The sequence below is a fragment of the Heteronotia binoei genome, chromosome 10, assembly GCF_032191835.1.
Source record: "Heteronotia binoei isolate CCM8104 ecotype False Entrance Well chromosome 10, APGP_CSIRO_Hbin_v1, whole genome shotgun sequence".
In the NCBI taxonomy this organism is placed as follows: domain Eukaryota; kingdom Metazoa; phylum Chordata; class Lepidosauria; order Squamata; family Gekkonidae; genus Heteronotia; species Heteronotia binoei.
The window spans coordinates 63,647,830-63,675,081 of NC_083232.1; the positions used below are offsets into that span (position 1 = coordinate 63,647,830).

A 27,252-nucleotide genomic window follows, 5' to 3' on the forward strand; every position below is an offset into this window, starting at 1 on the left:
ACAGAGTAAAGTTAAAGTAGGAGTGAAAACTTGTAGGAATGTGAAAACTGGCACTAGCTACTGTGGAGCTTGGAGAAGTGAAAGTCCATGGCTCCGGTCGGGTCCTTGCCTCAAGGCAGGCCGCCACTTGTTTGAGGACTGCAGCCAGTTCCCAAAGTCTGCTGTGCTCGGAGCCTCCAGAACTGGGACAGGTGGTTGCCGTCCCGCGGGAGAAACCAAGTGCAAAGGGGGAACCTGTTCGCCCGTAGGCGGTGACACGTGTCTCTCAGTTCCCATCTTTTAAAAGGCTATGACCGATGTGGAGTGAAGGGGTGGGGGGGAGAAGAAAAGGGGGCAGTCTTGGGGGATCTTTTCGAGTGGGCTGAAACGCCACAACCCCTTCAGGTTTTGTCTCAGGAACTCTGGAAAGAAGCCTTCTTTCAATCCTTTCCGCCCCCCCCCCAAGATGCCCCCCCTCATTTTGAGGGGGGGGGGACAGAGTGTTTAAGATGCCTCTAAACAGCTAAGTAGTAAAATGTCCAGCATTTACACCCCTTCCTTCAGTCACATCAAGGACTCCCCTCAGGCGTTTCTCTTCCCCTTCTTCTCTCCCTCCTCATCTACCTAAAAATCCTCAGGGCACGCAGTGTGTGTGTGGGGTGGCGGGGGGGGGGGGAGAGGTTTGAGAAGCCCCAGGGAGGCTCCCCTTCGACGACACAATATGTGACCAAAGTTTCCCCTCTCCCCCTTGTGCGTGTGCCTGTGTGCCCATGTATCTATATCCATGTAATGTGTGTGACACCGGCTGGCTCCCCTCCCTTTTGGCGGGGGGGGGGGGGGCGGCAGAGGCAGGCAGGGAAGCCATTGCCTGTTTAATAGTTGCTGTTGCAGCACTTCCGCTTCTCTCCCAGCGAGAGAGACACGAGTGGCCAGGCCCAGCCGCACCGAGGAGGAGCAGCCAGACACAAAGGGAGAGGTATGGGGAAGGGGCACCCCATCTCCACCGCAAGGCACAGCCGTCCCCCTCTTTTCCCCTCGGTCCAGGAGGGGAAACGGGAAAGGGCGGCGGAGGGGGGGGGGGGCTTTGTGGCTTGTCCGGGAAAGCGAGAGATGGGGGGGGGGGGAGAACCCGGGTTAGCAAAGGAGACGGGGGGGGGGGGGAAGGTGAGAGGGAAGAGGCAGAGAAACAAGGAAACGGGGAGCTCCTGTCTGGGGCTGTCAGATCTCGCCCCCCCCCCCTCTCCTTTCTTCCAAGCTAAGATGGGGGAGGACAGCATTGGCAGGAGGGTGCCTGGATGTGCAGATCTTTTCTTGCTGGATCCTGCTGGAGAAAGGAGGCAAAAGATAGTGTGGAGGGGGGAGTGTGACAGTTAAAACGGCGCCCCCCACGCTTAAATAGTCCGGGAAGAAGAAGGGGGGCAGGTCTCTCCCTCGGGGACTGGCTGCTCTCAAATTCTACCCCCAGGGAAAGCTTTAATCTTACTGGGAAATCCTCGCCTCCCCATGTCCACAAATGATTCCACGACAGCTCGTGATCTCTCTTGCCTCCCCCACCCCTGAATGCTTTTTCTTTTTCTTTACCTCTTTTCCTTTTTTGGCCACCCCCCCTCCCTCCCTCGAATTAGCACCTTCTGAAAAGTATTATTCCCCCCCCCCCTTCACAAATTTTCACTTCCTGTGGTTCCCAGTTTCCCCTATAATTTCTTTAGGCATTTTTCCACCCACCCAGTTTCTGGCAGTCCTCCCCTACAAGGGTCCCCCCCCCCGCCCAATATACGGAATCCCTTCCTCTCCTAATCTTGTGGCACTGATTCTTTTCCGCCAATATTTACTCTTCTCCAGGCACTGATCTCTGTTCAGTTTTAGGCCCCCTTTCCTCCATGTGTCTTGGACACTCTTGGGAATCTGTTTGAGAAGGGGATGATTGGCGTGGTGTGTAACTGCTGGGGGAAGACATTTAAGGAATTTACTCCTTAATCACGTTTCCTCTTTTTAATTTTTGTGATCTCTGTGCACCCCCCTGCTCTTGCTCCTCTCCCCCCCCCCATTTCCAGAGATGGAGCTTCACTAAATGTTACTGGAACTGGGATGGGGGCTCTTGCTTTCCTCTTCTTCCAAAGCCCCCAAGGGGAGAAGAATCCCCCTCCCAAGAGCTAGTGCCAAAGCCCCTTTGGCTGTTAGGTTCCCTGCCCTCCTGTTAAAAATCTCTGTATCCTTTCCCATTCCCTGTGGTGTCTCCTCTCCAGGTTTGGGGTGCGTAGTGGGGGGTAGCTATGTCGGATGACGATTCGAGGGCTAGCACCAGCTCTTCCTCATCTTCATCCTCCAACCAACAGACCGAGAAAGAAACAAACACACCTAAGAAGAAGGAAAGTAAAGTCAGCATGAGTAAAAACTCCAAGCTCCTCTCCACCAGTGCCAAGAGGTGAGATTATCTTTAAGCAGAAACTGCATTCCCTGACTGTAACTAGATGCTTGTCATGGCTTTCCTTTACAACCTCCTTTGGTGCACTCTTTTCCAACATTAGCTTTTTCACTCCTTTCTCATATGCATTATTTTTCCATTCAAGTCTTGTTCCAATCTATATCACCTATATTTATAAACAGAAAAGTTTGGAGCTTGTGTCTTGGAACCAAGAATATCTCTACTTAATTCTTGCTTTGCTGCTGACTTATTGCATGGCCTTGGGCACGTCACTTCATTTCTTCCTCTGTTTTCCTTTCGGTAAACACGAAAGCTGGCTACTGGAAGAATTAATTAAGATGCTTTCAGGTCATCTGATAATAGATGCGAAATGCTGGTCTTCCCTGAGATTTTTTTTTAAAAAAATCTTATCTAATTATTTGCGTGGGGGGGGGCCCCAAAGTGGAGCTGGTATGACATCATCTCTCTCAAATATCTCTTGAACCTTCTATTTGTTTTCAGACTTTCATATGAAGCATTTCTCTTGCAATCATCTGTGTAAATTGTTGCCACAAATCTTTGCTGTACCTATGCTAACCTCATGCTTGCGCATCTTATTGTAAACCTCTTATGTGTCTGGTGTTTATCTCAGTATTTTCAGTAAATTAGCTAAGAGATCCTGAACTCTCTGTCCTACTCCCACTGATGTTACTATCATGCTGAAGGAGTGAAGAGGGGCGTAGTTTTTATCAGAAATAGCCAGCAGGGGTAGGGGCTGATTTTGGTATTGGCTATTAATGACTCCGTGTCTTCTGTTAAGGAAGGGAAATCAACCAGAGGGAATGGTTTGCAGCTACTTATCCAAACATAGCCTGCCAATAACCTCTTAAGTGATAAAAATCAATTGGAATTTTGTTACTGATTTCATTGATGCTTTGTTTTCTTTCATTGCGGTTAGCAAGAGGAGATCTGTCCCTGCTTTTCTGTCTTTGTTCATATGATGGCATTAAAGTGATCAGTCAGAATCTTCTCCCCTCCTGTCAGAAACTAGTATATTCTTGTGGATGATATGTTGGACTTGGGAGATATATAGGTGCATTTGTTGATTGGGAGCCAAACAGTATCACTTAGCCTCTTGTTCCTCATCTGTGAAGTGGACATAATAATGATCAAAGGGTTGTTGTAAAGATCAATGAGTTTAGAAAATGGTCACTGGCCTGTATCTCTGAGGTAAAGAAGAGATGTATAAATCTACAGAGTTTTATGAATGTTATCTAGGGAAACAATACAGCATATTTACCCTGAGATTTCATGAAATTCCTTACCTTCACTATTGATCTATTGCTGTAGGATTCAGAAGGAGTTGGCTGACATCACCTTAGATCCACCTCCTAACTGCAGGTATGTTTTGCTGTATCTGTTCTCAGAGCTTAACTGTATGTTGCCATGAAATGTGGTTTCCACTGCCCTGCATCTCCTCCTGTGACTTGCTGATAATATTTGGTTAAAGAAGGCATGTGATGTGATGTCCTAGCCCAGAGTGTTTCTTGCAAGTGGGGGAATGCTGAGTACAGTGATGCCGTGTCTTGGGTCACCTTTAGCTTAGTGTTGCCAGGACTGTGAAGGAGTTGACAGGCGTCACAACTTCATAGTAAATGAAGAGTGCTTTTTAAAAAAAACATTGCTTTGAACTGTCTTTTGAGTGAAGCAAAGGAGCGATTGCACGAGACAGGTTGTGAGTGCATTAAAGATATAAAATCATTGTTATGTGTCTTGACGTGAATGTTCACCTTGTTTTTGCTAATTTGTTATTTTAAAAGAATTGCGTTAGGGTTTGATTGTATTTGTGTTATCACACTTGACTGTGTGTATTTCTGTTACTGGCTCGTTATAAAAGACATTGAAATTGTACCTTCCTGTCATGCTTTTTTCTTGTTCTGATAATTATTTGCTTCACTCTTATTTCTTACATCCAAGTTTGGAAGAAAAAGCAAAAGAATGGTTTCATTTGTGCTGGTGTCTCTGTGTGGAGCAATATTGCTTGTTGAAGGAGTAGGATTTGAGCTTCGTAAGAGCACATCCTGCAAGGCGCTGTTGCATTTAATAAAATGGGTATTTGAGTTGGGTATTTAAACACTTTTTGAAAGTATCTGTTAAACTGTTTTCCGTAGGGTATCACTTTGCTTTTGCAACCCATGGTATCTTTTGGTATGGGACAGAAGCATGCTCAGGTTCTTGGTTGCCCCTGCTAATTAAATAGGAAAGAATTGTTTTCAGAAGTTTATCAGTACTGAGCACTGTTTTCAGATAAATCTTTATATTCCTTTAACTGCCTCTGCTGCTAATACCAGTTTTGAAAACAGTTGTTGGTAATTGGGGTAGTAGTGGAGAGCCTGTCTTTAAAAACATTTAGAGCAGACTACAGTCACAATGAGTGGCTTTTCCCTTTTTAACAGATCCAGCACACACATTCAGAACTACATTTTCCTTTAAAAAATTATAGGAGAAGCGAGGAGGACAAGAGAGGTCTAAGCTTAGGGAAGGGTCACTGTTTATTTAACAGGATCAGCTAAAGACCTTTTGTTTCCTATTGGCTAAGGATCCCATTGCAAAGGATCAGCAGCATTATTGGTGACTGCTGTCTGGATGAAAGAGAGGAAACTACTGATAATGGATATATTAAGGTTTTTAGTAGATAATGTTTGATAAGAGAGAATTAGAAATATGCCTGACAAATGGCTTTGTCCTGTTACTGAGGGGTCACACAGCTTTAATTGATAGTGGGTACAAACTCATTGTATAGGCTGTAAATCCCAGCATTGCGTTGTTCTTAATGATTCTCCCACCCCCTCCCCATTTTGGATCGAAGGGTATGTCCAAGACATCCTAATAATCTTACCACAGTTCTCTGTCTCTCTGAACAGCTTGTATATGAACTTGGTGTCTTCTAAGGCTGTGCTAGCAAATTACCTTGTCAGAATATAATGACTGTAGATGCGGTTTCTTATTTCACTAGTGCAGTCCACTGGGGAATCATAAACTTCAAGGCACATGCATAGATGTTTGCTTTGCTTAAGCTTTTTGAGGGGTGGAAATTGGTTCACACTACAAGCACTTTAAACAAGCCGGTGATCAGAGAAATTTTGCACTTTGGAGGGTATAAGTGAACAGCAGGTTTTTTTCCCCTAGCTTATTTCTCCCCAATGAATACTGCTGAACTTGAGATAGGTATTCTAGCTTTGATTTGTTTCTATGACAATGGTAGTATAGGGGAGAGAACAGAATGGATCCAGAGGCTTCTGACAGGTTTTCAGAGCAATAGTATCAGAACTTTTATATTTATGGACTGAACTACAAAGGGGCATTTCAAAATGTGCTCTGTTTGCTTTGTCTTAGTTTTGTGAACGTGTGTTGATGATGTCTTACTACAGCTAAGTTGCCAGTGTTTTCTGGAAGTGTTTTCTCATGCACACACTCACTAAGAGCACCTTTGGGTCCATGTGGAACTTTGCACATTCTCATGTGCAACCATGAGGCAGGATAACATTTGTAATAAATAAAAAGAACTGATTATTCAAATGTATGTTCTAGCCAGCTTAGATATTACCTTAAAATGACAGCTGCAGCAAATATTTTTTAAAAAACAAATGATTTAAATGTCATTTGTGAAAATGGCCAGTGTTTTGCTCTCATCCATTGTAGTCAGTGGAGATCAAGCTGTTCAGCTGAGACTTAAAAGAGGATGCTACCTATTAAAAATGGCAATGTACGGGCCTACCAAAAACATTTCTTTCTGGCTTGCAAAACCTTATGCTGCTCTCATTCAGGGGTAGGGAAGGTTTTTGTCAGCTAAATTGTAAGTATAAGGAATACTTTGCCTTCCTGTGCCTCAGAGCTTTGTAAAGCCTGATCTTCACTAATGTTGGTGGCAAAAATTCCAGTGTCACTGTCCAGTGATTCTTGTGTTGTGGAATCAGACTTTCTAGTGAGAGGGCACAAGCTCCTTTGTGGTGACTGCTGTTGCCTGTCCTTTGAAGGACAGAATGGGATGCCGTTTCACCTCAGCACTGTTGGTACAACACAGAGTTTGCGCGCTTCAAATATTATTAGTGATAGAGACCAGCAAGTCTAATTTTGTTCACATGCTTTTTAATTCCCCTAAGAGCGTTCTCCGATAGACATTTTAAAGTGAGCTGTGGTCCCATATGGTCCTGCTCCTTCCCTCTCTGATTGATCTGTTTTGCCTCCAGGCCAAGGTTGAACACTGCCAGTTGAACCCTCTGCCTGTGTTTTGTCTTGGTTCTGCTTGGGAAAACATGAATTGTTGTTTGTGTTGACTTAAGGAGGCTCACTATGAAAAAAACCTTGCCCTGGGTTGCTTTCACAAGTGACACTAAGAATGCCTTTTTATATCTAAGACCTGTGATCACAGTTTAATTCAAATGATAATTTTTAAAAAAACTGGAGCTATTCAATACAAAAGATCCAGTTAAAGTGCATTATCACGCTGTTTCTGTGAGCAGACATCATTTTAAAAATGTGTTTCATCAATTACTTTCCCACAGGGGAGAACTGTGTCGAAGTGTCTGCAATAAAGAGGGGAGGGTAATATTTTTATTTATTTTAAACATTTCTGTGCTGCATGTCTACCCAATCAGGGTCCACAAGTGGTGAATGTGAAAACATTAGAACATTTAAATACAGTTAAAGTTATAAAATTTATTTTGAAACACAAATACACAGCAGTAGAAAGAGGGTCAATACCATTATTGGTGGTATTCCAGACAAAACAAAAAAATCTTCACCTGCTGGCAAAAGACACTGATAGAAGGAGGCACGAGAAATCCCTCCCTGGAGAGGGATTTCTAAAGTTTTGGTGCCACAGCAGAGAAGGCCCTTTCTTAGGTCATATCTGTCTCACCTCAGATGGCAGAGGCAACTGAAGCAGGACCTCCAAGGATAACCAGAGTGAATGGGTAGGTTCATATAGGAGATGGCAGTCCTTAAGGTGTGTTGGTCCCAGGCCATACAGAGCTTTAAAGGTCAATAATAGCACCTTAAATTGAGCCCAGAAGAAATTGGAAACCAATGTAGGTGGAACAAGACTGTATTGATATGATCCATGTGGCTCTGGCTGCAGCATTCCATACCAGTTGTAGCTTCTGGATGACCCTCAAGGGCAGCCCCACACAGAGCCCACTTCAGTAATTAATATAGGTGTTACCATGGTGTGCCCCACAGTGGCAAAATCTTTTTCTCTCAGGGAGGACCACTGCTGGCCCATCAGATGAACGGTACCTTGGCCACCATTGCTACCTGTTTATCCAACAGGAGGTGCAGGTTTGCACGTTCTGAAGCTGCAAACCTGCTCCTTTAGGGAGAGTGCAACCTCATCCATAACAGGGCCTTCCTCCTGACCCCACACCAGTAACACCTCTGTTTTTTTGGGATTAAATTTCTGCTTGTTAGTCTTCATCTGTTCCAAAACTGCCACTTGGCAGTTGAACAAGTGTAATACAGGTCAGTATGATGTCACTGCACAGATGTGAGGAGTTTCCAGAAATGATACAGTGCTTTTGCAAGTGGCCATTGACTGTAAAATGCTGTAAAGTAAAATCCAAAAAGTCACACACACAATCCATATAATACCTTTAAGACCAATCCAGCCTCAGTCCTTGCCCCCTCCCCTTTAATTTTGTGTGTATGTTTGATGTTACAGAATTAATGGACAACTTGGTGGTAAAATAATGTATCTGCTTTCGGTTGCTTTTTCACCTTTTTCATAAAATGCAGCCACCTTCCTTGCCCCCAAGACCTTCCCTTTGCTCTATCGTGATAAGGATCTTGATGGTTATTGTAGCATCCCCCTACGTTCACATGGCAATACTTTTCAGGGGATCAGGTTTCACCAGTCTCATTTTATGGTCTGCAATTGAATCTTAGCTTGAAATGCTCCAGATGTTGACAGAAAGTGCTTTTCTTTGTTGACCTGGTGCACCTTGGGAATGGGAACCGAAGTCTAGAAATCGCCCTGACTGCACAGAGTTGTATGCATAACGATTAAAGCACAGCAGACTGAACAGGCAACAAATGTGTACGAAAAAGAAAAGCAGACTTCTGAGCAGCAAGAAACAGCTCAGCTCCAAGTTTTTATGAAACTACAGATAGGGAAGAGAGAGAGAGCAAATTATTTCTCAGTGGATAAAATTTTTGGCCTGCCATTGTTTAGTAGCAGTATTTTTTTAACATTTCATTTGCAATATTATGTTCTTTTAAGTGTCATTTTCCTGGCCGCTATGGAGGACTTTCTGTGTCTCCTGCACGTTTTGATCTCTAACTTGATACTTGCAAAAGAGTTGCCATGGAAGAATGGGCTACGTTTCTGTTTATGAAAATACTTTGGCTATGGCAATTGTAACAAGAGGGTTAAGTGCACATTTTGACTTTGGATTAACTAGGTGGAACACAGGGTGTTAATGTTTATAAGAGAATCATATTGGCTAATAAGTGGATCATATTGGCTAATAAATGGAATGACCTGTTGGAATTCTAATACATCTGTTTTAAAGCACTTAGTAGTTCAAAATGAAATTTACTTAGAGTATTGTTTGAACATATTTATCCAAAGTAGGCAACATGTTTTTATTTTATAGAAAACATGTCTATTTGAGTACTTACAAAGTAATGACTTTCATAAGCCTTAGGAGAAAAGCTCAGTTCAAAAGGCTGCATCTTTGGACCAAGAGAAATTGGTATCTCAAACCCAATGTTCCCTCTAAGCTGCAGAGTCTTGTGAGCAAAAATTCTACTTTGTGAGCTACTGGTATTAAAGTTGTGAACTACTGGCATTCAAGTTGTGAACTACTGTATAAATTATTGTGCCCTGGGGCCATTTTTCCTGAGCTAGGACAAAAAGGTGTGAGCTGGAGGCTAAAAATCTGTGAGCTAGCTCACGCTAACTCAGCTTAGAGGGAACACTTCTCCAACCTATTATCATTAATTTAAGCATAGCTGTTTAAGCTGCATTGAGGTTTGTAGGAATAGTAACAGAACCTGTGATTTAGGGTGGAATTTTTTTTTTTAGTGAAAACTAGTAGGAGCAATATTTGGATTTTAAAGCCTCCAGCTGTGTACAGACATCGCACCTAAGCACAGGTAAGAGGAGAAATAAACCTGGCTTACTGCTGGACTTGTGTACATGCTTCACTCATCCCCCTTCCTCCTTAATCAGAGTTAAAAATTAACTCCGGTTACCTGTGAGGTAGGATCACAGGCTTGTGTGTTAACTGAAGTTAGTATCTCTCCCCGCCCCCCCCCCCCGCCCCAACTTGGAATTCTAAACCAAACTGTGGCTAACTTGCATTCATATATCACAAGTAACCAAGGTTAGCTTTTAATTCGAATTTTCCTTGCAAGAAGGCGGGGGGGGGGAGCAAAGTGTGTTTAAGCAGGCAGTGACCTAGGCTTATGCACAGTTTTTCTCAACCAGGGTTATATGTGATAGCTGAATGTCATGTTTGAGCATGCATGTAGTTTGGATTAAATGTGGCTAGTCTGTCTCTTTAGATTTTTGGGGGGATACCTCTTTATTATTCCACAAAGGCAGGGCTTTTTTTCAGCAGGAACACACAGGAACAGTTCTGGCTGGCGTGGTGTCATAGGGTGTCATGGGCCTAATATGCAAATGAGTTCCTGCTGGGCTTCTTTGAAGAAAAAGCCCAGTAGAAACTCATTTGCATATTAGCCCAGCAGTAACTCATTTGCAGTGTGAAACAATGGTGATCAGGGGGTGTGGTCTAATATGCAAATGAGTCCTGCTGAGCCCTTTTCTACAAAAAAAAGCCCTGTCCAAAGGTCTGTAATATAGTTTGCACATTAAAAAAAAGTTGAGGACAATTAAGTGTCACTTTGTGAAGCAATATATGATACCTTGTGGTGGAAACAAATAGAATCTTTTCAAGTGTAACTTGTAGGGGTTGAAGTAAGGAATTACCCTCAGATTGTGCAGCAAGGAATTCTGAGTGTATTTTCCCCCTGTCCCCGCTTCATCTGACTCAGACAATCACACGGAACTCTGTTTTCAGATTTTAATTAATACAAGCCCCGAGGCCCTGATTCTTTAAACGCTTATGCACATATAGTCGCCTTGACATCACTGGAACTATATGCAAATACATGGGTTTTTTTTTAAAAACCTGGTGTTTAAAAGTATAATACCTGTTTTTATATTCCAAGACATCATGTGTTCTTTAAGCAGTTATTGCTTGAACAAACGTTGTAAATGGCTCTGTTTTCTAACTCCTGCATAATTCAAGAATACTCTGCAGCTGTTAAACCAAGATGAGTTCTGGTTTTTCTTCTCTTTGTTTGCGGGCTTGAAAGAGGCATTTGTGAATGCAAAGTTCATTTTGCTTGTGTATGCTTTCTGTTTTTGTCAGTTTAGTACTGACGTGACAATACTGTATTAACATGTATTAATTGAAAATTCTTACATAATTGGAACCACAAATACTGCATACTGTGTTCTGAAGATGTTATTCCAATGAAGATTTTATTAGTTTTAGTTGATCACAAGACCTTGAATCTCAATTATCTGATCCTTTAACCAGCTTTTTTTACCAGTTCATAAATTTTATTATATATATATATATATATATATATATATATATAACTGTTTTAAACCTAGTTGAGGGAAATGTACATTAAACTATCAGTTCTATTCCCTGAAGGCAGGTTTGTACATGGAATTCTTTTTTCTTTCTTACAGTGTCATCATGGCTGATATTTAAAATCCTCACTTTTAATCTACTATTAATTAATTCTTTGCTTTCATGTTTAATTATAGTGTCCAATTTGCTGCATGAGTTAGATAATTTCAGTTCTTAGAAGTTTACTGTTTCCCCTTGTATTTTCTGCTGCAGAGTTGGGAAGAACCTTCATGGGCTTATTGGTGTTGCCAAAATCACTTAAACCAGGGCTTTTTTGATCAGGAACACACAGGAACGCAGTTCCAGCTGACTTGGTGTCAGGAAGTGTGCATATTAATATGCAAATTAGTTCTTGCTGGGCTTTTCCCACAAAAAGCCCTGTCTGAAACAACGACAATGCCAGGGGGTATGGCCTAATATGCAAATGAGTTCCTGCTGGGCTTTTTCCTACAAAAAAGGCCCTGACTTAAGTTATATAAAACTCCTAATAGTTTTTGTCTCATTTTGCCCCGGCATATGCTTCAAGGGGATGGGGGGGGGGGACCTTTTTCTTCTTGAAAATAATGTTTGAAGTAATGTGGGACTTTAACAGTTGTGAGCAGTCTGCCTTGGAGCCAGATAGATCTCTGTAATTTCTGACTGTACCTAGCAAAGCCTTTGGCTAATAAGGAAAGAGTAGGCTTTAGTTCAGCACAGACTGTGCTTGGAAATGCAATGGAGGATGCAAGTAATTGACATTTTTTTTTTTTTTGCATTATCCAACTGAACTCTGAAGCAAGTGAAGTAAACATGAGATTTTCAGAATTCTAGGAAATTTTTCCAAACTGCATCTAAAGGTCTTGGGGGATGCCCTTTTGCCAAGGGGTCATCACTTGGTATTAGAACACATCCTTTGCACATGCAAGGTTCCCATGTCCCAGGCAAAGGTAGAAGATCAAGATCCTGTGCTATATAGAGATTGTCTTAATATTTCGAGGAGCCCCATAATTGTTGGTTCCCTTTTAAAACGGAAGGCATGCAAATGGAAAGGTTCTGTTAGATCAGGGGTGTCAAACATGGAGTCTGGGGACCAAATCAGGCCCCCAAGCAACTGGCTGTCATCTGCTTCCTTCTCCCTCTTTATTGCTTCCATCTGTATCACAGCTTGCTTTGCCAGGCTTGCTCAATCGCACAGGAGCTACAGAGCAAAGCCTCTATATTCTCCATTGGCTGAGGCTCCTCTCTAAGGGAGGAAGGGGGGCAGGCAGAACTTGCTTTGCCAGGCTCTCTCAACCGCACAGCAGAGCTACTCTCTTCCTTCCATTGGCTGAGGTTTCTCCCCCTCCTGGCCCCCTGAGAAAGGAAGGAAAGAGCCAGAGCTTCCTTTGCCCAGTTCCCTGGAATCCATTGGAGAGGTACAAAGAAAGCACCTTTAAGATCAACCATTGCTAATGTTTTAAGCATATTTTATTTTAAGTTTTTTTTAAATGCAATTGTGTTTGTCTGTGTCCTTTATAAAAATAATATCTCTGCTACCTATTCTTAAATAGGTACACATACGGCCCAGCCTGACTTGGCTTGGCACCCAGCAAGGTCTCATTTATGTCAGATCTGGCCCGCATAACAAATGAGTTTGACAACCCTGTTAGATCTTGTGACACTAGCTAGCTTGGTTCTGTAGTAATTTTTGTTTGGTGTCCCCCAGGGCTTTTTTGGCAGGAAACGCCCAGCAGGAACTCATCTGCATATTAGGCCAGACCCCCTAGTGGCACCATTGTTTTATGCAGAGCTTTTTGAATAAAAAGCCCAGCAGGAACTCATTTGCATATTAGGCTACACACCCCTGGCACCAAGCCAGTCGGAACTGCGTTCCTGTGTGTTCCTGCTCAAAAAAAGCCCTGGTGTTCCCTAATGAATCGAGTGCTGGGCAGGCGTGCCTGCCAATTATGAAAATATCAGTTCTTGGGAACTATTGTAGAAATGCATTGTTATAGCAAAGAATTGGAGGTTGAAATTTCCATATATCACTTAATTTTACTATTTAACATTCATCTGTGTGGCTCATTGACAACTCTTTTTCTAATAATATTTGCACTGCTGTGTATGTATTTTAACCTTACACCATGTGTACAGAGTAGTGGATACAGTAGAAACCTTTATCTGGATAGCTTTATGTCTGGATAATCATATGCAAACAGTGCTCTTGTTTACTTAGCTCTGCTTATCTAAAAGTTTGGGATGTTTTCTGGGCCATAGGGATAAATAGAATTATATTGTACATAAAACATAAATAATGTACTTCATATGAGTAGCAGAAACCTTGGAATTGATGCAAAAAAAAAGAGTGTGTTTTGTGGGTGGAAAAACAACCTTTGGTGAGTCTGGTTTTTTAATAAGTACTTATTAGTTTGCAGAAGCTGGCACATGGAAAACTGCACAGAGAGTTTTTATCAGTTGCAATCATGCATACAGTTTGGATTTCACTCCTTGTCACAGTTTTAAAATTAACAGCCTAGAATCTTTCAAATAAGAGAACATTACAATTTTTAAAAACTACATGATGTCCAGGTTTGCAACCCATCCTATAAGGGGCCCAAACTGTAAATTAAGTGGAAGGTCTGTGATTGATCATCCATTTTTAAAAAAAAAACACTTAAATGCAGCAATTGGGGGCTGTCTGTTTGGCAATGGGGAGTGGGTGTTTAAGTCTTTCTTTATGTACTGTTCTCCTAGTCAAAATTGACTACCTCCTAGCTATTGTTTTGCCCCACAGAGAGAAAAAATACTTGTTGACAGCTTTGACAGAGGAAAAGCTGTTTTATCATGGTTGTGTGCAACTTTATCACAGCCCAGTTAGTAGTTTGAATGAAGGCTGAAGAATTTCACCATTTAATCTCTGTGGGTTATTGATTGTACTGTTTGTTGAATCTCTGTCTTGCACATGGCCTGCTGCATTGACTTCTGTAGGTCTGCCTTCTTTCCCCTTTCCCAGTTCACGCTGCCAGCCACCAGCTTTGTCCAGTCTTTTCCCCTGCTGGAGAGGGTGGCACTGAGTTACTCCAACTCCCTTTCTTAAAGGCAAAAGGCAACCGAGATAGCTCTGGGATTTTCTTTGCAGTTCATGAAAGAACAAGTACTGCTGCTGTTCTCTGGACTACAAATAGTAATTGCAGCTGCCTTCCCAAAGTTAGCAGAGACAGCTGGGCTAGACCTGCCATGGCTGTATGCCTCTGCTGGAAAGAGCTCTGTAGAACTGTATCTCTTGGTCCACAAAGCCCGAGATGCAGCTTTGGCACCACCACAAAGGAACAGTGTTGTGATGAAGTGTGGAGAGCTGAGACAGATTTGTGTCGGATGCCTTGACTGCCCATGGGGCACTTGCTGCTGACTTTCAAGAGCAGGTAAGTAGCATATTGCACCTGCCCAGTTCTCAGTCAAGATTTCATTGGCAGCAGTAAACAAGAAATAACTAACCGTAATGGCAAAAATGCCACATTAGTGACTCTGGGTCCTGTAAGTGATAGATACAGTTGTTTCTTAATGACAACTTCCCTGATCAGGCAGATGATTTCAGTGCTTTAACTGCATACTTTCTGTGCACTTTCTTACTATGGCAATCTGAATGGTGCAATTTACAAATACAGTGTTGTTTAATAGTAGTAATAATGCAAGTAGAAAACAGAGCTTCTAACAGTCTTCCAGCAAGCTGCACCAAATCCTTTATAAACCCCAAAATGATTTCACAAAAGGGTACATTTCTTGATTAACTCCTCACCATACTCAAATGAAGGAACAAAACATTATAAAGGATTCCTCAAATACTGTTTTTGGTTTTACAGACCAGCTTAGTATAAAATTATTGTTTGATTGATGGGGGTGTGCCTGAGGTCCCCATTTGAGGTTTCACGCTTTAGAAAAAAAAATGAACTCTGGCGGGTATGAGAGCATCACATTATTTCCAGCTAAATTTGCTGCTCTACGAAGGAATATTTATGCAAACTACTTGTAGCTTGTCACATGCAGTGATCCCCACATACTTTTTCAGGATTGTGGTTTGTATGCTGACATCTTAAATGGGAGAGCTATCATATAGAAAATTCATCATATTTCAGGTGGCCCTGAAAAATGCCTTATAAACAGAGGGAAAATGGCAATATGTTTAATTAAAGGAGTGCTTAGATAGAAGATCAGTTTGAAAGGATGCTAAAATGGATGTGGTCGTAAAAGTAATTATGTCAATATTATAGTGTACCACAAGAGGTCATTTAATCAGAGGTTTCTGATCCATCTAATGAACAATATATGTGTATGTATGCATGAACATAAATTATTTTCTCCACAATCTGGGTATAAATCAGCCATCATGTTTATTTATCCCACATATATATTTAATTACGAGAACATTCATATTTTACCCTTTCTTCCCAGCGGTCATGCTTCTTTATGTCACAGACTTTTGGGAGAAGGACAGTGGCTCAGTGGTAGAGCATCTGCTTGGCAAGCAGAAGGTCCCAGGTTCAATCCCTGGTATCTCCAACTAAAATGGGTCCAGGCAAATAGGCATGAAAAATCTTAGCTTGAGACCCTGGAGAGCCGCTGCCAGTCTGAGTAGACAATACTGACTTTGATGGACCGATGGTCTGATTCAGTATAAGGCAGCTTCATATGTTCAAAGGATAAAACATTAACACCACAGAAAATAAAAAAATAGTTCCATTTACCAACTGACATGCTGCACAGAGGGGAATGTCATCCTCCCTCCCCTTTTTGCTGGCAAAATGGCTCTATTCAAAGTTGATCTTGTACAGCTCTCTAATCTCCTCTTCCTAGGAAAGTATATATTTTGATCCAGCTGCTTGAACATTTCATCTTCTTGTTGCTTTGCATTATGTATTCACAGTTTAAAAATAATTTTTAAAATTCACATAAATTCAGAAAAGACTTGGTGCAGCTGTGAAGGAGTACAGAATAGTCAGGGCCTCATTGGGCAAATGGGAAGGGCGTGCTTGTGGCCAGGACAAGAGAGAGCCTGGTGTCTGGAATAGGCAGAGTGCTGGGAGCACAGTGGGTGTCTGCAACAGAGATATCCATTCAAAAGTCTGGAGCTCCCCAGCCCTGTCGCTCTTATTGTGAGAAACAGGCTTCTCTTAGCAAAGCATAGGCAATTGCTGCAGGAGGCTGCTATTTCTTCCTGGCAGTTTTCTGTTCCCTTGTCTTTCTTATCTGAGTGGAGAAGCAAATTAATGTCCAATCTCATCAATGTGAATTGATTTGGGAGCTGCCTCGGATAACTCATTCCTTAGTACCCATTTCTAAGCTACAGGGGCACTCCATTGCTACTGGATTTTTGCAGCTGCCTTCCCCAAATAGCCCTCTTTAGCCCAAGAACATAAGAGCTCGGCTGTGGTTCATACTTTGACGGAAGACCACCAAGGAAGATGGGCAGAAGGCAATGGCAAACCACTTCCATTCACCTCTTGCCTGGGACACCTTGTGGGTAGGGTTGCCATGAACTGATTGTGACTTGATGGCACATTCTGCTTTTCCCCTAGGCTTACAGCTGGAGGCTGATGATGGCCACCAGTGGATGTACTATTTTGCAACAAATGGTTTAGACCAGGACCTCATATTAGGACACACAGGACCTCATATTAGGCCACACCCTCTGGCACCAAGCCAGCCGGAACTGCGTTCCTGTGTGTTCCTGCTCAAAAAAAGCCTTGGTTTAGACTTTGTGGTTTTTTCTCCTTTGATTTTTGTGGTGTTAAAGTTTTAGAACTCTCATTTAATTAAAGCCATATGAAACACAGTGCTGGCAAAGTCAAGAATTTACAATCAACCCTCTCACACCTCCAAGCACCTTTTCATAGTGCTTATTTCAGGAGATGGATTTTACAGTGCAGCGTATTGGATCTTTATGGTCCATAGGTATTGGGGCTTCCATACCCACAGAGATTTCTGACAGAAATACTTGTGGCACCAGTGAGGACTATGCTGCCTTCACATCTTAGCACAGGGCACTGGAAGAAAAGCATACCTGCCTGTTCCCAGGGGTAAGCCCCAGCTTTCCTGTTAGCCTCTGTAGCATGGCCAGTTGGCAGCTATTGTGCCTTTTGGGTGATTTCTCCTTGCCAGGACTTTATTATGTGTGTACATTTGAAAAAAAAGAAAGAAAAACATTCAGCTAATTAAAATGTTGTGTAATAACAACAAAGTTAAGTTTAGCCTTTGGAGTCATAAGCACCTTTTAGGTAATTAAAGCCTTGCTCATTTTTGTGACACCTGGTATCTATTCAAATATATAAAGGAGGGCTTTATTCAGTCTTTACTGTAATGTCTTGCAGTGTGCAGTTACTTCTGGAAGGTTTGCTCATCAGGGTTATCAAAGTATTACTTCATGGCTCTAATAGGATAATGTGTTTTGACATCCGTATTCTGGATAGTTCTCATTAATAATAAGATGTCTATTAGCTTAATCTTTCCCCTTTCATCTCTGTATCATTGATACATCCTTCACTATTCAATGGGAAGAATTAGGTCTGTTGGATTAAAAGAATGTCAGTTTAAAAGTACACCGGTTGTGTGGATTCTGCTATTCAGATTTAAGAGTAAGAGCAGACTTCCGTTCATATGCATGATTTCTAATGATTCTCTTGAACTGAATTTTGGGCGGATGGGAAACAGGAGCTCTGTTCAAACTGATAGCTTTTAGTGGGTAGCTCTACTTCAGAGCAGGGTATGTGCAGAGTGTTAGGATCCTAGTCCCTTTTCTGCTGCTAAATTCTAAATTCCCCCTTTCCAGTGTACTTTTATTAGCAGCCATGAATACCTTGGTAGAAGGTGTGTAATAAACTTAACAAACAGTTAACTGCTGGCTTTGTTTATATGCATGCAGGTGCAGGAGAGAAGTGGTGTCAAAGTGAGCATGGTTGAAAATAGGGTGTGTATGTGAAAGAGAGAGGGAGAGAAAGTGCACGCAGGAACCTAGGTGATTGCTGAGTTTTGTTTTGCCTATGGGCTAGTTTGCAGCTGCTAATGTGTGTTAGGTTTTCATACATTGACAACTGGTTTTAGTTAACATTTTGGCCAGCAGTAATCGTGCTCCTGGTCCTCATGAACCCCATTCTGCATTACCCCTTTCATGTAATCTTTCCTGCTTTGGCACATATATTTTACACTGTTGTTGTTTTTTTTCCTGGGACAGAGCCAAAGGCACAAGCTCCTTGGGTTTATGCATCTCCATGAAGTGCTTTATGCGTATATCAATGAAGTGAAACATTTTTGTCCACAAATTGTAATTTCCTAACATTAGAGATACATGAAGTTTATCTCGCATTATTCTTTCTTTGTGTAACATATATACAGTTGAAAAAGACCTACAAAAACAATTGCTATATTGTGCCTTTCGGGAAACATATATGCTCTAAACCTTTATGGGCTAATATAAATGCAGCTTCATTAACTTCACTATGAATGTCAAATCTATGCTCTGTACTTTAATCCCCCTTTGTTTGTAGGCATAAGCGTGCAGTTTTAAATGGCAGTTCATAAGGAGGGCATCCTCAAAGTAGAAGTTGCATCTTGACTTAAAGCATTTGAACCCTTATGAAAAAGCTGACAACCCTTACCCTATAATTATCTACTTTTTCGCATATCAACATGAAGTACAAATTCAGGTTTCATTCTTTAAAGCTAGCACATCTAAGAATGTTTAAAGGATACTCCTTTTTGAAGTTTTTCAAAGGAAGTTTCCTTTCCCATCCCTCATCCTAATAAACTGAATATTTGCACACTTGTGCCCCTTTATAGCCTACGGATATCTTGCTTTCTTTGCTAATTTTGAAACAGACAAAAGCCCACAAAGTTGTAATCATTATTTAAAACAGCTTGTTTGGGTGGATTTTCAGCTTGCTCTAGTGATAGGTGACTGAGAGGGACAGTAGTTTTGCTACAGATTTCCATTGACAACTTGAGAAATTATGAGCCAGAAAAAAGAAAGGTTTTAACTGGCATGGGTTTGGGGAAGGAAATCCAGAATTATTTCACATTTGTCTTCTGCCCTGTCTCCAAAACCGAAGAGAGATATTTATGTACTGCCTTTTGTTAAAATCACAGGTTTTTTATTTACTTTACTGTAACTCGCCCAAATCCACCCCATGAGCTGCCTATCTGAGCAAATTTTTGAATTTATCTCAGTTGAAGCTCAGTGTGGTTTGCCATACTTTATTGATGCTGTCCTGTAAAGAGAAAAAGGAATATATGAGTTTGTGCACCACTTGCAAAGAATGAGATCCCTTGAATGTCATGTTATGAGCCAGCTGCCCTGAGACCAATTTGAAATGGCTTTTGCCTGCTGACTGCTCTACATAGCAAATGTAAAATGTAGTTTGCTGTGCAGGTCAGGCGTTGTGTGGAATTACATGGAAACTGATTCTGCCAGCCTCTAAATGGTTACTGCCCAGGTGTGAGACCTTGACTAACAAGAATTTGTGTTTGAGGTACTTAAATCTGACAGGGTGCTATAAAATAATTTTCAACTTTGATCTAGCATTCCACTACTGCTTGTTCTCAGTCTATGCCTTACATTAACTTGGGATCAATGGCCCATCTGGTCTAGTGTTCTTATGTTGATTTACTTTTCCGTTTAGCTGCAGTGTTCCCTTCAGCCAGAAGTCTTTCCCACCTATTAGTTGAGGAACTTGTGCTGGAAATGTTAGAGACTGCACCAGACACCTTGTATTACTTTAGATATATTTGGTAAATAAGTCTTTCCACATTCTCTCTGTTCTTTCCAAAAATTGCTGCAGGATAAGAACAGAGTTAAATACAACAATCCATGACCTACCCTCCTACTTGAAATATGGATACCCTTTCCCCCCTTCAGAAATCACTTACTGTACATGGATACTGGCTAGACTAAGGAGGTCTTCCTCCATCAGTGATGTTTCTTGATTAAACTAACCCAAACCTTTGATTAACTCTGTATTTTTGAGCAAACCTTTTGTGAAATCTTTCCCAGTTTACTAGATACTTTATGTATTTCCAGCTCAGCTTAGACATCTCAGTGTGGATATGTTCTTCACCAACTGCCTGCTGTCTGTGTTTCGCTCCTCCCCTTTTCCATTTTGTTTCTCCTGGTTCTTATATGCACACTTGGATGTAATAATAATAATAGTTGGTTTTATACCCGACTCTTCACTATCTGAAGGAGTTTCAGAGTGGCTTGCAACTGCCTTCCCTTCCTCTTCCCTTAATGGGCACCCGGTGAGGTAGGTGGGACCGAGAGAGCTCTGAGAGAGCTATGACTGACCCAGGGTCACCCAGCTGGCTTAATGTGGTGGAGTGGGGAATCAAATTGGTTCTCCAGATTAGAATCCACTGCTCTTAAACACTACACTAAGACATAGGACTCTGCACTCAAGTCCTTACAGTTTGATGAATTTGCACATGAAGCTAAAGATGAAACTCCTTTCAGGCATTCTGAGAGGGGAGAATTGACACCAGGCAAGGGGGAGATTTTAGGATTTTCAGTCACATGCCCTATGAATGCACACTTGTATGTACATAGCTTTATATCCCAAACAGCTTGCATAGGTTGGAGGAGGCGGGTTGAAACCCACTCTCTCCTGGCATTCTCCGCAGGTCTGAAGAGGGCTTAAAGTCATCAGATGTGGTAAGGGGACAAGTAGATCCATTTATGTGGCCATGGCTTTTTTTGTAGAAAAAGCCCAGCAGGAACTAATTTGCAAACTAGGCCACATCCCCTGTCACCAAGCCAGCAGGAACTGCGTTCCTGTGCATTCCTGCTCAAAAAAAGCCCTGTATGTGGCTATGCCTTAGTTATGGATCTCCTTCCAAAGAGAGGTTTGCTTGACACCTTTAGATGTTAACCAAACCTTTGGTTCTAGCGAGCTGAATTCTTTGTTGCTGGTGTGAGAGCCAGTTTGGTGTAGTGGTTAAGTGTGCAGACTCTTATCTGGGAGAACAGGGTTTGATTCCCCACTCCTCCACTTGCAGCTGCTAGAATGGCCTTGGGTCAGCCATAGCTCTCATGGGAGTTGTCCTTGAAAGGGCAGCTGCTGTAAGAGCTCTCTCAGCCCCACCTACCTCACAGGGTGTCTGTTGTGCTGCTGGAATGGCCTTGGGTCAGCCATAGCTCTGCTAGGAGTTGTCTTGATAGGGCAGCTGCTGTAAAAGCTCTCTCAGCCCCACCTACCTTACAGAGTGTCTGTTGTGTGTGGGGGGGAGGTAAGAGGAGATTGTGACTGCTCTGAGACTCTGAGATTCAGAGTATAGAGCAGGATATAAATCCAATTTCTTCTTCTTCTACTTTTCATTAGCTATTGGGATTCAGGCCTGTTTTGGGGACTGATTTTTTGCCATGGCTGATATTTGACGATTTTCTCAGAGAGTGACGGAAGGGTACATTGTTTAGAGAGGTGACAGCCCCACACGTGCAAGTGGCAATTTTCTCTGCCTACCTTCATGATTCTTGGCCTCTCAGCAGCATTTTATAACATTAACCATGTATCTTTTTAGAAAGAAGGGGTTGGAAAGCTGGAAGTTGAGGGGCTACATATTTCAGTGATTTTGTTGTTACTTGGGCTGATTTGGGGGTTATCTTTTCAGCTCTGTATATGGTTTGCTTCTAGCCTGAGGACTGTTTTATGGATTATTTTATACTTTTCAAGATTTGTCTTGTACCATTTTTATGTCCCTGGCTTGTTTTCAATTATTTGTTTCTAATATTGATAATCTATATTGCCATTTGTATGATTTTATGGTTCTTTACAAAAAAAATTTGTGAGCCTACTTGAGCAGTTTTATGGAGATGCAGCATATAAATTCTCTAAATAAATAAAACTCTCAGGCTGGATGCTAGGCAGGGCTAGGCAGCACATGCTGAATGGCAGCACGCCAGACTATTTTGATTGACATGGCATCTCCCTTGTGCCCCCTCAGGGATGGAGTCAAGTTGGGCCAGGGCAGTGGTCTGCTCCAGGGCATTTGTTGGACCTGGAACAGTGATGTCACCAACCAGAGCTCCTTTTGCCCCTGCCTCCGCCATAAATGCCAACAGCCCTAACCCACCATTTGGGGCTCTACTGTGCAGGCATGCAGTATCACTGCTCACTGAACTCAAGCTAGGAAGGTAGGCACAGGAGACTGCCAGCTGTTGCCCCTCTGAAGAACAGACACCATTGCTACCAGTAGAGGAGCTACTTCTGGGGCCAGCATGACCCTCATCTTGCCTCTCCCCCCCCCTTAGAGAAGTCATTTTTCTGGTGGCATATTTTGAGTGCATTGTTTACAGTTTTTTACAAATTGGTGTTTGGATATATTTTAATAAAGAAAGCATATATAGACAAGAGTGTTAACAATAGGATGTGTTTTAATTCGTAGTTGGAAGCAACATAATACATACATGTAGACTTGTCATCTGAAGGAACATTCATTCGTTTTTTCCCTCCTCTAGGCACAGTACCTACAGTACTGAAGTGGGTCTGTAGTACACAGGCCACTAATTTTAGGCCTTGAGGCTCTTGAAACAATTATTACCATGTCAAGGAGTTTGAAATCTTTGGGCATGGCTCCTTTAGAGCTCCTTTTATGGACCTTGTAGCATTTTTACGACTTTTGCCATCACAGGAATTTAATGAAACTTTGTCTCGTTGACTGTGTATAGCAAATGGTGATGTGCTCAGATTCACTTCATTTCCTTACTGATGAGATTTATTCTCCTTATTTCAAATTGCCAGAAATGCTGAGCATGCTGTGCTGGCTCATGGTGGTTCATTTCATTATTATTATTATTACAAATGATATTAGTCATGTTAAGAAAAAGTTGTTTGGTTTCTGGGGCTGTAATGTTAACCCTCTCCACTATGACGATATCTCTGTGAAAAATGAACAGTTTTAAGAGACAGGTGTCCCTTGAATTAATTCCTTTTTGGCCACTCCTAGTTCAGTCTATCAGCATGTTCATTATTGGTCTATAGGACAGATTGTCCTCCCCCATCCCATCCCCCATCAATAACACTAGCAATAGAACCTTGTCCTCTTAACAGGGTTTTCCCCTCCACCTCTTTAGGCTATTGGTCTTTGGAACTTCTGACTGCCTGGTCCTAGAGATCATCATATGTCTTGCAATGCTCTAGGTGTCTTTCATGAAACAACATCTTTACTTTAGTACTGGGGTATCCCCACTGGTGTCACAAAGTTTTCCTCCTTTTCCTGACACTGTGTGCCTTAAGCATGTAAAGTATGTAAAGCAGTCTTATCTTCTAGCCCTCTAGAATTGCTTGTCCTCAAGCTTGGGGCAAGAGTTTGTGCTACTGGTGGAGTGAACTTTGGTTCACAAAAGCATATAACCTGGAAAAGGCTGTTGGTCTTTAATGTGCTACTAGACTTAGATTGTGTTGCCAGCTGGGTTACTGGAGTGTATCCAACCAGCTTTTCCACAGATAAAAAGGGAGGAAGGGTCCCCTTTGACTACCTGAAGTGGATATACTGGGGATCAGGAGACCTATAAAGCCATGTGATACAGGGGCTGTGGTAAGTGGGGAGACTGAGTGGAAAAGCTGGTTGGCAATCAAGGGCCGAGCACAGAAGGGGGAGGAAAGCTCCAGTTTGTGAGTCACTCATCTTGATACAGTCTATTTATGACAATACAGAAATAAAACAGACCCCCCCCCCCAACTCATGAGATTGTGAGTATCAGATGGGATCAGGGAAGGGATTACAAGTTTGTTTAAGGCTTAGAGAATTGATGTTTGGGCACAGTTGTAAAGTTAAAGAAATACAAACTACTCCGTTAGTGAAGCTACCTGTGACTTCAACTCCCTACTTTGTCTTGAGTTTTTTAGAATATGGTTGCTCCCAGACTGCCTTTTGTGTATTGCCAGTAGTAATGAAAGCCAGAGTTGTATAGCAGCCAGAGTGAGTGTGATATGGGAGACCAAGATTCAAACCCTCAGTCTGCCTTGGGAGCTTTCTGGGTGACTTTGGGCCAGTCACATACTCTTGGCCTGGCCTATTTCACAGGGTGGTTGCTGTGAGGATTAAATGGAGAGGAGCAGAGCTTTTTTTTGTAGCAGGAACTCCTTTGCATATTAGGCTACACCCTCCTGATATAGCCAATCCTCTAGGAGCTTACAGGGCTCTTACAAGGTTGGCTACATCATGGGGGTGTAGCCTAATATGCAAAGGAGTTCCTGTTACAAAAAAAGCCTTGGAGAGGAGAACAATGGAAGCCACTGTGGGTCCTCACTGGAGACAAAGGCAAGATATCCATGAAGTCAGTGTTTTAATTGTCCGTCTCTTTTATTTTAAATACTTGAACAAGTTTTTGTTATTACAAAATTATCTCATTGTTTAAGAAAATAATTTTTTAAAAAAATTCTGTGCAATACAGCTGAAGAACATAGTGGCTCAAATGCTGCTTAGCTGCAAGCCCATGCTGCCTGAAACTACCACCTTCCCACTCTTTCCCTGATTGATTTTCTGTTCCTTCCAGGCTGTCATCCGACTTCAGCCAGTTACAGTATCTAACTAGCTTGCTCTGGGTTTCCCACCTATGTCTGAGCACTGGTGATGCTGGATTTGTGGCTTCTTTCTAGCCAGCTTTGTCCTGGCTGCTTGCAATCTGAGCCCTCCTGACATCCTCAATGGTAGATGTGGAGGCAGGGGCAACAGGGGAAGGAAGAAGGTCGACCTGCTCGCTTCCCAGACTGGTTTGGGTCTGCCCTCCCTCCTGCCACACAAGTGATGTGGTGGTGGGATCCTGTAGCTTAATGCCCCCAACCACTGGCAGTAAATTCCTTGCCTATGCCTTTGAAAGTTAGTGTGCATGTGTGTGGTTTCTGCCTTGTGTATATGATATCCTGTATGTGCCTTCTGTCCTCCCTTTTTTCTGCCAGCCCTTAAAGGTGTTTAAGCAGGGATTTTTCTGGCATTCTTGATTAAGTTGTTTCTGTCTCAGTAGACCATAGCCACAGGGATTCTGGCTGGCTTCTGTCCCCAGGCTGGTGAGAGGGACCATTACTCTGGCACTGAGCATCAGATACACAGTGCAAGCACCAGTCCTTCTCATTGCTTTCTAGCTGTGTCTCAAGTTTCAGCAAGTAGCGGGGAATCACTTGTGGACCTTGGTCTATCTGTAAAATGGGCCATTTTCTAGAATATCCTTCAAATGTTTATATGCAATACAGTGCAGTAGTTACGAATGTCAGACTAGAAGATGTAGGTTTGAATCCCCACTCTGCCATGAAAGTTTGTTAGGTTACCTTGCAGCAGTCACTGTACTCTCAGCCTAACCTAACCTATCTCACAGTGTTGTTGTGAGGAGAGAAGAATGGTAAAAATCATATTGGGTCTCCATGGGGGGGGGGGAGGCAGGGAATAAATTAATACGTTACTTACATAAGTGTAACTTAAAGTGTTAGTCTGAAGCGGGGCTCACTTGCTTGAGTTATCTACTTAGCATGTATTTCTAGTTCTTGCTTTGTGCTTGAAACACGATCATAGTCTAGATTGTGTTATGTTGGTGTGTAGTGGCCTGTATAGATGTAGTGCTTGGAGGCAGCAAACATGCAATATGCATATGTAATAGGCTACCTTAGATGACCTCAGAAGGCACTTCAGGCCATGTCCCCAAGACCATTAATCACTTCTGCCAGGCCTTCCTTATGTAAAGACGAGTGTGTATAGTGTTGGAATGTCCCCGTGACTAGAAACATTGAAAGTCAAATGAGACAAGGTGCCGGATGAACCCTGAGTGGATCTCTAGTGCATTTTTGGTTGTCAAATGGCATCTGCAGTGGACACTGAAGAGATGTCGATCAGGGCTGCAGCTTGGGCCTTTGTGGTGTAGTGGCCAGTGTGTTGGACTAAAATCTGTGAAACCATGTTTTGCTATGAGTGACCTTGCACCAGGCACACTCTCTCAGCTTAGCCTACCACACAAGGTGGTTGTGAGGATAAAATTGAGGAGAGTCATGTAAGCCACTTTGAGTTCTTCCATTGGGGAGAATGGTGGCATATACAATAAATAAGTAGACAGTCAACTTATCTCGTCCCATCTCCATGGTTTTCCTACCTTCAGCTATTATTTGACCCACTGGAGAAAATGTATTGGTTGACAGTTTATTTCCCCAAGAGCACAAAAATAGCAGCTGGAAGGGAGGGAGAGAAGTGGCAGGGGATGAAAAGGCTCCCCATTACTGCTCTTTATGCTTTAAAAATACTCACTGGAGATCCATTCATGGATCTTGTAGTGCCTTGCCTACTTTAAACCTGAATGATTCCAGTTCAAGGATATTTCTAAACAAACTCTTACTCGTCTTAACTTAGACATATTTATTTCCAGAATTTTACCCCTCCTTTCTGCCCTCATTAGGGCCACCAAGGTGCCTAGCAGTTTAAAGAAAATACATAATAAAAACACATCATGAAAACTATAAACGGCAAACAAAGAACATGTAATTAAAACTAAGTTTAAATACACAATCCAGTGTCACATATCCAGTCTCACACCTTCCAGATAGTCAGGACACTCTTCTTCAAACTGGAGAGCCAGTTTGGTGTAGTGGTTAAGTGTGCGGACTCTTATCTGGGAGAACCGGGTTTGATTCCCCACTCCTCCACTTGCACCTGCTAGCATGGCCTTGGGTCAGCCATAGCTCTGGCAGAGGTTGTCCTTGAAAGGGCAGCTGCTGTGAGAGCCCTCTCCAGCCCCACCCACCTCACAGGGTGTCTGTTGTGGGGGAGGAAGGTAAAGGAGATTGTGAGCCGCTGAGACTCTTCGGAGTGGAGGGCGGGATATAAATCCAATATCTTATTATTATTATTATTTTGTTTGAGCTCACTCTCACATGCTGCTCTTGCACTGTTTTTTTTTTTTAAATAGTCCTAGGGCGTTATGGGCATCAGACCTATCCACCCTCCTTGAAATGCTAGAGGTGTTCGCCTGACAGTCTTACAGAAAATCATTTTGTACAGGTTTCAAGCACATTATTTGGGTTGGAGAAGCAGGATGAAACATTATTGAAAATAGTGAGGATCAGCCTTCAGCAAGTAGTTCTACCCCCCCCCCCCAAAAAAAAAGAACCTCAGGTATGCTGTCAGCAAAAAAATCTTACTGAGTCCCAACTGACCCCCCCCCCCCACACACAATTTGTTTTT

The 27,252-nt window shown here is 42.4% G+C and overlaps 1 protein-coding gene across 1 annotated transcript in view; it reads left to right on the forward strand.

Annotated features, from left to right (window-relative positions):
• The first annotated feature begins 802 nt into the window (after window positions 1–802).
• Window positions 803–27,252, forward strand: part of LOC132578603 (ubiquitin-conjugating enzyme E2 E1) — a 68,615-nt gene continuing 42,165 nt past the window's right edge. The window contains exons 1-3 of the mRNA XM_060248783.1: window positions 803–955; window positions 2,226–2,404; window positions 3,734–3,784. Coding sequence (XP_060104766.1) covers window positions 2,253–2,404; window positions 3,734–3,784 — 203 coding nt within the window. The 5' untranslated portion in view covers window positions 803–955; window positions 2,226–2,252. The remainder of the gene's footprint in view (window positions 956–2,225; window positions 2,405–3,733; window positions 3,785–27,252) is intronic.